The sequence below is a fragment of the Syzygium oleosum genome, unplaced genomic scaffold, assembly GCF_021117445.2.
Source record: "Syzygium oleosum isolate NSW1041296 unplaced genomic scaffold, Sole_v2.1 Sole_v2.01, whole genome shotgun sequence".
Taxonomy (NCBI): Eukaryota; Viridiplantae; Streptophyta; class Magnoliopsida; order Myrtales; family Myrtaceae; genus Syzygium; species Syzygium oleosum.
In genome coordinates, this window is record NW_026607485.1 from 4089963 (window position 1) to 4104186 (window position 14224).

The window sequence follows — 14224 nt, forward strand, 5'->3', positions numbered from 1 at the left end:
TTCTTCTCTTTTGTTGTGCTTTTCTGCGTCCATGCCAGGCTGTTTTTTGTCTGCCAATTCCTTTTACTTTAATTTTTTAATTAATTAATTAATCCGATTTTTTTATTATATATTTTATATAAAAAAATTTAATGCAATTGAAACTTTGGAAAAATCCAGGTGCTCACACATGGCACGCCATATTGTCAGCATTTTGTTTTAAGGTAAATTAATGTCATTCCTAGATTCTCTGGACGAGAGAATTTCTATTCTAGAAAGAGAAAGAAATGCCAATCAAAGATAGCCACCCTCTCTTAGATCGAGCATCGATAGATGAAAGAAAATTGCAATTCATTTTTCATAGTATAATCGAAAGTATCTCAAAGGAATAATCATGATACTCTAAGTATTGGAGTCTTGCCATATTTCAAAAAATATTTTCTAGTTTTTTTAAGAATTCATAATACTGAATTTACGTATAAGTATCCCACTGACTATGAGAATATCTTTTATTGATTGATTTTCGTAAGTGATCCAAATGTCGGATATTATGGAGAATATTTTCCAACAAGAAATTTTTCGCGAAAAAACGGACCCTGAGAAATGTATTATGATGGTAAAATTCAAAATTTAATGTCAAAAAGACAATTAAAATTTGTCTAACAGTTTTATCTGTTCGAGAACAATTTATTACAAAACAATGTGCAAGAAATCACATTAACTTACCACCGAGATGCATACTTAATCTTGAAGATTATTTTACAACAGTTTAATATGCAAAATATCTTAGCTGATTGGCAAATCCATGAAGAAATCTTCCACTTTTATTGGGAATTTTCATGCTCCTTTTTCAGAAAATTGAAGGTCATCAACTGTACTGGAATTGCAAATATTAGTCAATTTCTAGCTGTTTCTTACGACTAAAATGTTTTTTTTTCCTGGTGTTCTTACTGTGGCTGCAAAACTCGGAATGCTTAATCAAGGGCCCGGAACCGATCACTAGGCGCAAAAGTGCAAAAGGGAAAAAAAATCTTAATTTTCATATCTAAATTCAAGAGGCATTTTTTCCTATAATTCAAACCATAAAAATCCAAAAAACAACCTAGAGATCAGGGCCTCTTTTGTTCGGCCTTGTAAAAAGTAAAAACTACTTTTTTGCTTTCCGGTCAAATTTAGTAATAGTGTTATTTAAAATTTGGCGAGTTATTAAAAAATTTGCAGGTGAATGTACATGTCAACATTTTCATATGAAAGATTCAATTGCTTAAGATAAAAGAAAGTCAAGGTGCCAGTGCTGCAAAATTAAAGAAAGAAAAAACAAAGTATAAAATTCACTCCAAACTAACGGTAAAATTTACTGTTCAAGTAAAATAAATCTAATCATAAATCCATCTCAAAAATATCACTTGAGTATGAAACCAGCATCTGAAAAAATATTAGAGTTAAGGAAGTAAAATATAATTGTAATCTCGAGTTGTCCGTGCCCGTCAAAAACAAAGCAAAGCATCGCCGGGGACCGAAAATGAAATCTTGAAAACACCAAGGACTAACACTGTAATTTCCTCCCTTACCAAAAAAAAAAAAACACTGTAATTTCCTCAATATTTGATATCCATTGAGAACGACTTGCATATCGTGAGTTCGTAAAAAGTCAAGTCTACAAGAAGCGGAGCCCACCGGGAGAAAAAGCTACGAGTTGACGTAGACTCGACTGGGGAAAAAATCGTTGCTACTACTCCAAGGTCGTTCAACTAGGGAAAGTTCTGGGAATAAAGAGAGGTCTCAAGCGCAATACAAACGAAATTCAGTAGTGGCTGGTAAGTCTTCTTTTTATACAAACACGAAGTGAGCGAGCTTTTCTTGATCAGGTGCTCTTGACGGAGGAAACCCTTGGGCGGAAAATACTTGTGAGAATGGACATGGGAAAGAGCTCGGAGGCTAGAACGAGTGGCGGTGAGCCGTTGGTGATTGACTATGAGGTCTTCTTAAGTTTCAGGGGGCCAGACACTCGTAAAGGATTCACCGATTGCCTTTACCATAATATGCTAGAGGCGAACATCAGTGTTTTCCTCGACGAGGAAGAGCTCCACGTCGGTAAGAAAATAGCTGATGAGCTACCGACGGCCATCGAAAAGTCAAAGATCTACATACCCATTTTCTCTAAAGGTTACGCTTCGAGTGCGTGGTGCCTTCGTGAACTTGCGCACATGGTGGAGGAGTGCACGAAATCCAAAGCATCCGAGAAGGAGATTATGCCGATTTTCTATGACGTGGAACCCCGCGATGTTAAGATGAAGGAGTCTCAACTGTATATCGGCGCTTTGGATAAGCATGAGAAGGAGTTCGGCCTTGAGATGAGGCTAAAGTGGGAGGATGCCCTCAAAACTGTCGCCCACATCAAAGGATGGGAGTTGAAAGATCAAGGGTATGTGGGTGTCCTACAGTGCTCTTAACTTATGTTTTGAACTCTCGTTATGTGCGCAAACTGGGATAAGATCTCGTTTAGGCCGTTTGAAATTGAATGAATATCATCTGTGATTTGAAAACTATTTTTGGTAAAAGAATCAATCATGTCATTCATCCAAATCAAATAAAATTAGAGGGGGGGAGATGGGTTAAAAATTCAAGGAAGTATTTCTTTCGTTTTTTTTTTTGGTTGTGTTTTTCGTCTAATTCCTTCGTTGATGGATCTAAATTCATATATCTTTCCTTGAAAGTTACCTTCTCTCTCCTTTCCGAGAGATTTCCTTTCCACCGACGCCTCCGGCCATTTCTTCATCTCTTGTAACGACGCCCGCACTGAATTCCTCCACGCCTCAGCCGCTGACTCCTCTTGCCACCCTGCTTCCCCGAGCATGCACGGTCCTTCTTCCCCCTCGTTCGGACGTCGTGCTACCGCGGACAATGAGAGTTGATTCTCACCTGACGGTGACAGTGAATTGGCGAGCAGAGGTTCTCGAAGGTTCTGGGATTTCCACCACGAGTCGGTGCTGGTTTCGGACACCGTGCTCAAAATCCCCAACGGCAGGCCAAGGGTGACGTTCAACAAGGAGAGCAGCTGAGCGAGAGAACCCTCAGCTTCCACGGAGAAGCGAGATGCCATGAGCGGTGGGGTGCGTATGAGACAGAGGAAATTGGGGAGGAGAAGGAGCAAAGTGGCAATGCTTGGAACTGGGGGCATCGCGGCGGCTGCTGATCGGAAACCACGGTGGCGGGCGGCGGCAGCTGTGAGGCTGTGGTGGCTGAGCAAGGCATTTTGAAAAATAAATTCACTTCATGTCGGGGTCGGGTCGTTTATTAGTGGGGCTCAAAGTGAAACGGCCCGTTGACACAGCTAGTGGAACTAACCATGTTGCTTGCAATCACTCGCCGAGTGTCTTGAGGTTATCTTTAACAATTTTAACTTAGGGTTCGTTTATTTAACGAAAAACCACTTTCGAGAAATTGTTTTCGGACTTTTCAACGTTTGGATGACGGAAAACGTTATCCATAGACTAAAAACAAGAAGTTTGTACTCCAAATGAGAAGAATAGATCTCTCTATCTCTATTTTCAATTTCTCGTCAATATTTTTCTTTTTCTTTTTCAGTAAGTCTCATTTGTTTTCTCATAAATCTTGTCTACCATATCTTGAATACACTTTCATTAATGCTCATATTCTTCTACATTTCCAAAAAACATCATATAAAATATTTTACAAATATGATATCATAATTTCTTTCCTGATTTCTTTATAATACTTGTCAGTTTGACAGATTACAGAAAAAATTGATTCCATAACTTTTGTTTAGGACTTTCATTATATACCCATGCTTGGATAATCTCGTTTAGGCTGTTTGAAATTGAATGAATACCATGTGTGTTTTGAAAACATTTTTTCGGTAACAGAATCAACCATGTCATTCATCCAAACCATACAAAGCAAGAACCGGGTAAAGTATTTAGCCAAAATTCTATTTCTTTTGGGTAAGGTTGAAGGGGGAGATGGGTTAATAAATTCAAGGAGTATTTCTTTCATATTTTTTTATTTTTCCTGTAGTTCTTTCATTGATCGATCTAATTTCATATATATATTTATATATATTTGTGTTCCTTACTTGTGGATTACCTTCTTTCAAATTACCTTCTCTCTCATTTTCGAGAGATTTTTCCATGGTATTGGAGCAAGTTTCCCATCCATTCATGTCAATCGGCAGTTGGAAGTATTATTATTTCATAAAAAAGGCTCATGATATTCGGTACATGACTATTTGTTTAAATCATAGGAGCCGCATTCCCAAAGCACCTAAAACGTCTCTTCCTTTTGGGTGCACTAGTCAATCCAGTAAGCGGTACTAGCCATGTAGATAGCAACCTCTTGCTGAGTGTCCTAGGGTTATCTTTTGCAATTTCGACTTAGATGATTCACTAATGTGGCAGGTACTGGAAATTCATTAAATCGATGATAGAGGAGATTTTGATGAAGCTGAAAACGAAAGACAAATTAGTAAGCCAGCACTTAGTTGGAATGGACGATCCAGTGAAAGACGTTGAGAAGTTGTTGGATGTGGACTCCCAGGGCATGCGCGTTGTACTTATCCATGGAATGGGCGGAATCGGTAAAACGACTCTCGCTAAGGTTGTGTTCAACAAACTGAATTCCCACTTCAGTCATTGCTGCTTCGTCCAAGATGTCCGGCAAACGTCGCTCAAGTCCCTCGAAACTTTACAGAAACGACTATTATCTATCATGTTTGGTTCGAGCTTTCATGAAAAAATCAATGATGTCGACGATGGGATCAAGGAGATCACAAAGCGAATTTCTAACAAGAAAGTCTTGATCGTTCTCGACGACGTAGATAATAAGGAACAACTTGAGAAACTCGCCATCAATCACATTTCGTTTGGCTCAGGAAGTAGACTTATCATGACAACTAGGGACAGAAGCCTCATTGTATTACCCAACCAAACTTTGGAGTATGAAGTGAAGCCATTGGATTCCATTCAATCATTTGACCTTTTCAATAGACATGCTTTCAGAAGAAATCCTCCTCCAGATGATTATGTCGGTCTGTCGACAAAAGTAGTTTCTACGGCTGGAGGACTTCCCTTGGCTCTTGAAGTCATAGGCTCATTACTTTATCGTCAAAAGAAAGCCTCGTGGATGGATGTACTAGACGATTTGAGGGTAATACCAAACGAGAGGGTTGAGGAGAAGCTGAAGATCAGCTACAATGCCCTAAATCACAAGCAAAAACAAATCTTTCTCGACATCGCATGTCTCTTTTTGAATGAAGACCAAATGAATGCAATCTACATGTGGAAAGATTGTGGATATGGGGGGAATTATTCTATTGACGTCCTTGTCTGCAGGTCCTTGATAAAGATAACTGACGACCACAAATTCTGGATGCATGATCAATTGAGAGATCTCGGGAGGAAAATAGTTTGTGAAGATACGCCAAGCAAGCAAAGCAGGTTGTGGGTTTCGAAGATGGCAAATAATATCATAAGAACAGAAGAGGTGAGACAATATATTCAACCATCGAATTTTAGACTTTTCTCGATATTTCATTTATTAATTAGGAGCCCTTTTTTAGATAGAGAGGGAGAGAGGCAGAGAGATTTGAAAACATTTTTCATTTACTCTTTTGCTACTTTACCGTTGGATGACAGATAAAGGAGGCCACTGAAGCAATCTGTTTAGAAAAAATTGCATTAGAAACCTATACAAGCAAAGAGTTTTCAAGGCTTCCAAACCTAAGGTTCCTCAAACTATGTGGGGGACAATTCGATGGAGACTTTGAGAATCAGCTCTCAGAGTTAAGATACTTGTCCTGGTATCGGTGTCCTCGAGAGCTCTTGGCCATCAATTTCCATCCTCGCAATCTTGTAGTTCTCAACCTGTCTTATAGTTCCATCACCGAGAACTGGGCTGGATGGAGTGAAATCAAGGTACTCGGTCGCTCTATTTGTTTATCTTTATCTCCATTGAATTGTCTCATGTAGTTTTTATGTTTTTAACTAAAATTGACTATATCATAACTATATAGGCAATAACCTGTTGTTAATAAAATGGCACATAAATGGATTAATCAAGGCCATTCCACAAGTAAAACAAAGCTGACTATGCTGGTATTGTAATCAAGGCCATAAAATTAGATTATATTGAATTGATATATAGGTGTAAATATGTGGATCAGGTTGGATAGGTGTGAGTATTAGATGAAGGGATCTATGTGGGTGAAATTAGGAAAATGAGTCAACCCAATTACATCTAAGTTCAGCACTACCATTTATTGCCTCTAAATTCGCACGGAATTTTCGCTCTACTCTCTTCTGGCTATTGTTACAGGTTGCCAAGAAGCTTAAAGTTTTGGATCTCATGGATTGCTTTCACTTGACCAAGACTCCAGACTTCTCTCATTATACGAGTTTAGAGAGATTGATCCTTAAAAACTGCCAGAGTCTGATTGAAGTTGATGGTTCCCTTGACAAGCTCAAGTGCTTGATTTACTTCAGTGCGAATTGGTGTACGAGTCTTAGGGAGTTGCCCGAAGGAATCGGATGGCTAGAGAAGCTCGAGTACTTGTATTTAGGCAATTGTAGGAAGTTGGAGAAGCTGCCCGAATCATTTAAGAGAGTGGCATCATTGGTAGAGTTGGATCTCTCATATACGGCCATCACGAGATTACCCGACTCCATTGGTAGCCAACATCGCTTGTCAGTACTTAAACTGCAATATACAAAAATCAATGAACTTCCTAGTTCTATTGGGAACCTACGAAAACTTAAGTCTCTCGATCTATCATTTACTAAAATAAGGGAACTCCCTGTGTCGATTGGGAACTTGGAATCGCTACTCGAGTTGGATGTCTCTCATACGAAATGTCTCCGGTTACCTGAATCTATCGGAGACCTAAGTAGATTAAAAGTCATCAATATTTCGCATTCTTCGATAACGGAGCTACCACGGAGCATTGGCGCACTAAAAGAGTTGGAAGAGCTGTATGCCACGAGGTGCTGGTCTCTGAAATGGGAAATTCCCGAGGACATTTGGGAATTATCGCTTTTGAGAGTCCTTGACTTGAAATCAACCCCTATTGGAAATGTTCCAGCAACGATCAAACTACTTCCTCACCTAGAGAAATTGGAATTATGTGATTGTGGCAAACTCGAAGAATTGCCTGAGCTTCCCACAAGTTTGATAAGGCTAAGCTTCGGATCAAGTTCGTTGCGGTCGGTTCCGAATCTCTCAAGCCTAACTAAATTGGCGGATTTGGCCTTCAGTGGTCGTGGCCTGAACAGTCCTTTGTTCTCACAAGATGGTCCATGGCTACAATTCCTCACGCACCTTCCACCGTCTCTGTCAACATTGTCACTTAAATGTCATAAATGCACAACCAGTTTGTCCTTTCATTGCAATTTGAGAAACTTGACATATTTGCTCATTCATACGTGCCGTTGGAAGGAAGTCCAAGTCGATGGGCTTGAACAGTTGATTGAATTCAAAGTGATAACTGCAGAACTCCTCAAGGGATTTGCCGGTCTTTCAAGGTTGAAAAGGTTGAAGCAGTTGACGCTGATCAATTGCCCAAATCTAACTGCGATCCAAGGTCTTGGTTCGTTGGAGTCGTTGGAGCAATTGCATATAGACAGGTGTCCTAAGATTGAAAGTCTAGATGATCTATCGGATTTGAAAAAGCTGGCGTCCTTGAGGATTGAAGATTGCTATGAGCTTCTGGCGGTTAAGGGCCTGGATGAACTAGAGGCTCTCAAAATTTTGATATTTGTCAATTGCAGGTCATTGAGAAGTTTCCCTAGCGTACTCAATTGGAAAGTACCAGACGAGTGCACACTGTTAATTCTCGGCTGCCCAAATTTAGAAGAAAGTTTTTTTGGAGGCGACGTCAGCGAGTACAAGCAACGGAAACTCCGGGAAGAAAGAGGGAAGAAAAGAAAGAGCAGTGAAAGAAAGATGAGGCGGCCATTCTCTCGGGCTAGAAAGATGAGGCGGCCATTCTCTCGGGCTTGGGCTCTCGTGTTGCCCAAATTTAGAAGAAACTTTGTTTATAGACAGTCAGCAAGTACAAGCAATGGAAAGTCCGGGAAGAAAGAGGAGAAGAAAAGAAAGAGGAGTGTAAGATGGGGCGGCCCTTCTCTCAGGGGAAGAAGAACGTTCGCATGTTAGGTGTCGCTGGATCTCCACAATTTTTAGTGCCACTGATACGTACATAACAATTTCGAGATTGGTCATACTGGAGATGATTTTTAGGAAGTGGGTTTCATGTTTATCGGCTTGATGGTTATGAGCGTTCCTCATAATTTGGTGTGTCGTCCTTCCTTCAGTTTGCGCTCCGCACATATTAGGTCGATCGAGTGGCGGTGAATCCATCATTTTGTTTGTCGATATTTTTCGTTTTGTCATTTATCTCGAATTGATTCGCATGTTTTTGTCGTTATATGAAAGCATCTGTATTGCTTCTAGCAATGTTTTCACCATCTAGAAAGGAATGTGTGATTCTTTTTCGTATATGCAGAATTATATTTCCAGTTTGGTTCCACATGATTGTACAAATTCTTTTAAAGGCTAAAATTTAAAATATATATATATTTTTGCAATTGAGGAGAGAGAAGGAAATATCGACTGCATTATTTCTACCTCTTATAACATATGCACGTACTTTTTGCTTAATGTTGATCTTAGTGGCTCAATTCGAAATTACCAGACGAGTGCCTTTTAAGTATTCAAGACTGCTTTGTAGGCCACGTCAGCGAGTACAAGCAACGGAAAGTCTGGGAAGAAAGAGGGGAAAAGAGAAAGAGAGGAGTGTTAGATGAGGCGGCCATTCTCTACGGCTCAAGCTCGTATGGTTACTGATACGTAAATTTCGAGTTCAATCAATCACGTTTTTTTGTTGATATTTTCGTTTTTGTAGTTTATCTTAAATTGCTTCTTATATTTTTTTTTCCAATTCTTTTTTCGTACATGTAGATTTGTTGTTGTTTTTTCTTTTTGGCTTTGATCCACGTAATTATCCAAATTCTTTTAAAGGCTGAAATTTGAAAATCTAAGTGATGAAAGATTGATGATATTTAACAGCTTAATCTCATAATGTCATTTATGTATGTTGACCATTCACTAAAACGTAGGGAGTTCATTTGTGGCAAGATGCGCTGGCAAAGAATTGATCGGATGGACTGCTCAATTAGATGATTATCATAAACAAGCAATACAAGAAATTGTATTCACGTGCCTATTGGATCTCCAAGCCGTTGAAGGGGAATTCATTTTTTACCGGTTGAAGAGGAATTTGGTCGTTGGTTGGTGACCAACTTTGATCCACGCTTGGGTAAGACAAGTATGAACAATAGTTGGATGCGACTCACAGCTAGTCGTGTGACCAGGATAATTGACTTGAGATATCAGGGGCCAAATGCTCGAATTGTAGGCTATCAAAAGAATGTCATAGAATCGTATTCCATGAATATAATCAGAACATCATGATCAATAGTTTCGAAGAACTTCTTGCTTGTAGAAAAATTTTCGAAGAAAAATCGTATTCCACTTTGTGCATGACGTCGATCAAGAGACACAAATTTGGCAGATTAGGTACTAATGGCTCCGAATGAATCTACAATAATGCTAAATTCAAACTTCGCAAAAATCTCTCGCGCTTTCACGGATAATATGTAAATATATTTTCGACCATGCATCATGCACAATGTAATCAATTCCCCCCATTATGCAATCGACCATGCATCGTGCACAATGTTGTCCATGGTCCTTTAAGAGGGAGAGTTTTCAATTTCAGAATCACATCCAAAATTGAAATCAAGTACGAGATGAATCCATCAGCAATCCCGCATGACAGACAAATGATATTATAAGGTCAATACGCTTGACAAACCCTGCCAAGTTAGAGCAAAAGATGGTCTAGCAACAGAGGATGTCATCATTTTCCACTGTAACAATCACCTGAATTGATTGCTTTTCACGTTTCTTTAGAAGGATTGGTTACTAATGAAACAAACCATATGAAACTGTGGAAGTTATACATCTCGTGGGGCAAAAGTTACGTAACACTTGTATTGGAGTGTGCACCATTAAAATACCAGAATGCGCTCCACTTTGATGCAATTTGTTTTACCAAACTATCGATATCAATTCACAGGATTTACACACTAAGCCGAGCAAAATCCGCCCTGCCTCCATTGTCAATTATCATCAATCAAATTGGTCGGCTCGCTCAAAACGTACTTGGGCAATTCGTACTTCGCACCTGCAACAATCATCATCGCATGGATTAGATTATGGACAGAACAATACAGATTGAAAAGATTTCTAGGTGGCGGTGGGCAAGAAGCGGGTATTGGACTGGGAGAATAGATGGATATAGCACCTCTTTCATCATAGCATACTGTCAAGTCAGCTTTCTGAACAATCACGCCAGCACTATCCACAATTGCTTGGGCAAGCGTTAGATCTGCTTCTGCTGCGGCATGCAGAGCGTCCCATATCTCTGAAAGCCAGAGTTAAATTGGTTAACAAGTATACAGCAGTGATATGAAATGAGAGAGAAATAAATTCCTACAGAGATTGAAGGGAAGTTAGTTAATATACAACAGAAAACATAAGATTTGAGTCAATATATTGACATGCCAATTCACGTCAGCTCCTTCACCATCTTCAGCCTCTCTAAAAGTTTCACCACTGAAAATGCACATCAAGATAAGGTTTGAACTTGTGCCCCAGCCAAAACATATCTGAAAAAATGCTCAAAATATGTGCTTCAAACATATCGTCCCACTCCGCTGAGGCATGCAGAAGCAGGTTGCTATGAACGTTTCTTCATTGTAGATAAGAAGATGGATGTGCAATGCTTCCAAAACCCACGAGTGTTAGAGGACATGCATCATATTACTAAACTTGAGCAAACCCATGCTGCAATACATCAGTCAGTCAGTAACAAAACTACAAACGCGTTGTCAAGAGTGCAAAAAATTGTGACTCGTGGCAAATTAGCTATGGCTACAGTGAGTTGAAGTAGCCTGAGGCTATTTTCAAGTACAACATGCTTGGTAGTTTTCAAGCACTTTCTCAAATTGAAAAGAATCTCAATGTAATCATATCAAGAGGTTTTCATTAATTAATGTTAGTCGACAATCTCAATAGCAAGTCATTCTTCGACTTACTAAAAACTTTCGTATTCTGGGCGACCTTTTGATATTCAATATGTGCCACATCTTCTAGATTAATAGAATCATATGGAAGGCGTTTGACATAAGTATGGTTCTAAGCAACTTGAAGTAACAAGAAATTACCTCAAGACTTGTCATCCCACGCAATCATTTCAACAGCAAAGAAAGTTTTTTTCATGTAAGAGACTGCCTCGTGTTTAAAACTGATGGAACAAGCACATCATAGTTCTAGCCTCTACAAGTTTTAATATGAAAAATGAAAAGGTAAGCAAAATCTCCAAAAAGGAATCCCAAATTCCAAATAATTCATGTAGTCCACCTTCTAGCGATCAGTATTGTACCACTCACAAGGTACAAAAAAGCAACCGAGACATTTTACTGGATGTGCTTTATCCAACAGCTGCTCGTAAATCAAGTTAATATTTAACAAATGAGCACTAAAAAATAGGAAACTTTACATTCCACAGCCACCTGTCCAAAAAATATAAATATAAGAAAATCCTACGGCACGGAAGCTTCCTGTACAGCGATATTATCAGAAAGGTCACTCATTGCATTCCTGAGCTAAAGAAAAAAACATCACCAAACCAGCTTCTATTGTCAAAGGTATAGTAAACACTTTTTAATGAATAGATGAGCGTACATAAGCCCGTAATTACTCAAATCTCATTCCTTCCTTGCTAACAAGAAAGACCATCGCAATCCTTGAGTATGGCATTATCCAATTCTTGATTGAAAATGCCCAGAAGAGAGGTTCAATTGAAATATTCAGACCAAAAGTAAAAGGACATTTAGGCAATACTTAATCAAGTGAAACTATTTCCCATGTTTTTAACATCTGTAATAGAACTAGTCGCAAGAAGACCGCAAATGAGTTCCCCCCAAATAAGAAGGTAAGCCATGCCCTGCTTTCCCTTGGACAGCATATTTCTAATGCAATGGATCATAATTAGACTTGCAATTAACAAGAGTATGATAAATATGCTACACAGCACGTTTGAGCAAGAGATATCACAATTCAAAAGGAAATTGCTCAAACTTGGTCAAATGAAATTAGCACTTATGCAAAGCATAGTCCTCTCCTCTCTCCCACAGCATTGGGAGGGCGGGTGAAGGTGAAGGACTGTTACCGTGCATTATATGTTAACACCATTTTATTATAACAATGTAGAAGTACCTTGTCTCCCACCATAATGAGGTGCGGTGTCCCAAAACTCCTCACGCATCTTCATCAGTTGTGTCCTTGTAATTGGTTCAGGCTGCTTCCAAGGTTTTGGCTTCCTAATTTTCTTAGAAGAGTCTGTCAGCAACAATACAAATACTGAGATATAATCAAATTGTTCAGATTCCAGTTAAAACGATGCAACAAGTGCAATAAATGTGTTGGCAGTAGGCAGAGCTATATGTGAAATGTGATGCTAAACAGTGGTTCTGATACCAATTCTTGGATAGACAATTCCAAGGAGTTTCACATGGTATTAACGTTGTATAAAATTCTTAGACATAATTTTCCCCATCCCATGCAAAAGTGTCACAAAAAGAGCAGTATCTAAAGCACTTACCTGACCAATTTTAACAATCTACATAAACACAGAATGTCAGAAAAAGATTGACCGATGTGAACTTCCACAAAAGTAAAGAAGAATAACTGCCCACTGCCGTTCAATTGCAGTGAGGAGAAATCTAGCGAAGCATATACCAGCAGGCTCAAAACCCTTTCGTGCTTTACATGAAAAGAAAGTCATGCAGCCATATGCAAACTACATTTCCATGATAGCTCCATTACAAACAAATTCTGGGTTTTGCCACATTGCTCAGCCTTCATCATGTACACTAAACACCCAAATCATTCTCACTCGTCAGATCAAGTTGTCATACGAGCAGAGTTTGAACACTACTTACTGGGTTTGGGTGAAACTAGAGTTTGGTTAATAGATACATAAGTCATGTCAAATCTTTTTAGGTTTGACATACAGATTCAAATGATTTCTTTACTTCTTCAACTCCCGCAAGAATATATCCTAGCTGCCCAATGTGCCACACATCCTCAACCTTGTAAACCTCTATCTGATGCAAAGCAGCAAGGGGTTGATCCACAGAGACTTCCACGACACCGATGCAATCTACAACCATCAAATTAACGAACCACACTCCTCTGAAGTGACAATCCCCCCTCCCCAACAGACGATCACATTCACTGGAAAAAAGGTCATGACGCGGCTCGAAATCAAGAAAACGGATGGCGCAAGAACTAGCAGGCGACGATCAACCGCTAAGCTCGCCAAGATACAAGAAAGAACTCGATCGACCCCAAGAACATCGCTCTAGGCCACAGTCAACGCTCTAGCGAACCCAAAACTCCAAAACCCAGCACCCGCAGAACAAGATCGACAAAACCCAACAGGACAGCGAGACGGGGAAAGACCCCACGCGGACCAGAACCGCTAAGAACAAGAAGAGAACGGTCGGGCGCTCGTACCATCTCCTTTGGCCCGAGATCCGGCACAGCCCATCGCATCGGAATCGGCGGGCCAACCGGAGGACGACGGCGGCGGCGACGGCGGCGGAGGCGGCGAGGTGGGTCGGAGCCCAACGGAGCCGGCGAGGCAGGGAGGGAGGGAGAGATGGGTCCGCCGGCGGCGGCGGCGGGGACGGCGGCGGTGGAGCGGTGAAATCGACGCGGGTTTCGGCGGATTTTATGTACGAGTGCGGGGAAAGCGAAGCACAAAAAGACGAAGAGGAGCGAAAGTCACGAAGACAAGGAAGAGAGAGAGAGAGAGAGAGAGAGAGAGAGGTGAAGAAGAGGTGGGGCCGGTCAGTGGTTTTCCGTGTCCACGTAGGCAAGAGGTCATTTGTCGTCTTCTTGTTTTCCTTTTTCGTTTTTTCTCTTTCATTTTGTCTTTTTTTTTTCCTTTTCTTGCCCCAAAAAAAACAGAAGAACGACAAAAAAAAGAAGAACATAAAAAGAGAAAAATTGCTGTTGCCTTGTTCATGATGGTCTAGGGGGGATCAAGCAAATGGGGTCCCGTCCCTATCTCTTAGGGCCGGGGGAACGGGCCGGTTCG

The 14224-nt window shown here is 40.2% G+C and overlaps 2 protein-coding genes across 2 annotated transcripts; one reads left to right on the forward strand and one right to left on the reverse strand.

Annotated features, from left to right (window-relative positions):
* The first annotated feature begins 1798 nt into the window (after positions 1-1798).
* Positions 1799-8148, forward strand: LOC115664448 (disease resistance protein RPV1-like). Its single transcript, XM_056311314.1, has 4 exons — positions 1799-2404; positions 4398-5481; positions 5634-5912; positions 6313-8148. The coding sequence occupies exons 1-4, from the start codon at positions 1893-1895 to the stop codon at positions 8146-8148; spliced, it is 3711 nt and encodes a 1236-aa protein (XP_056167289.1). The 5' UTR covers positions 1799-1892.
* Positions 8149-9916: 1768 nt separating this feature from the next.
* LOC115684757 (uncharacterized) lies at positions 9917-13931 on the reverse strand. Its single transcript, XM_056319562.1, has 4 exons — positions 13639-13931; positions 12337-12459; positions 10361-10480; positions 9917-10240 (listed from the first exon to the last, which is right to left on the reverse strand). The coding sequence occupies exons 1-4, from the start codon at positions 13670-13672 to the stop codon at positions 10176-10178; spliced, it is 342 nt and encodes a 113-aa protein (XP_056175537.1). The 5' UTR covers positions 13673-13931; the 3' UTR covers positions 9917-10175.
* Positions 13932-14224: the final 293 nt, after the last annotated feature.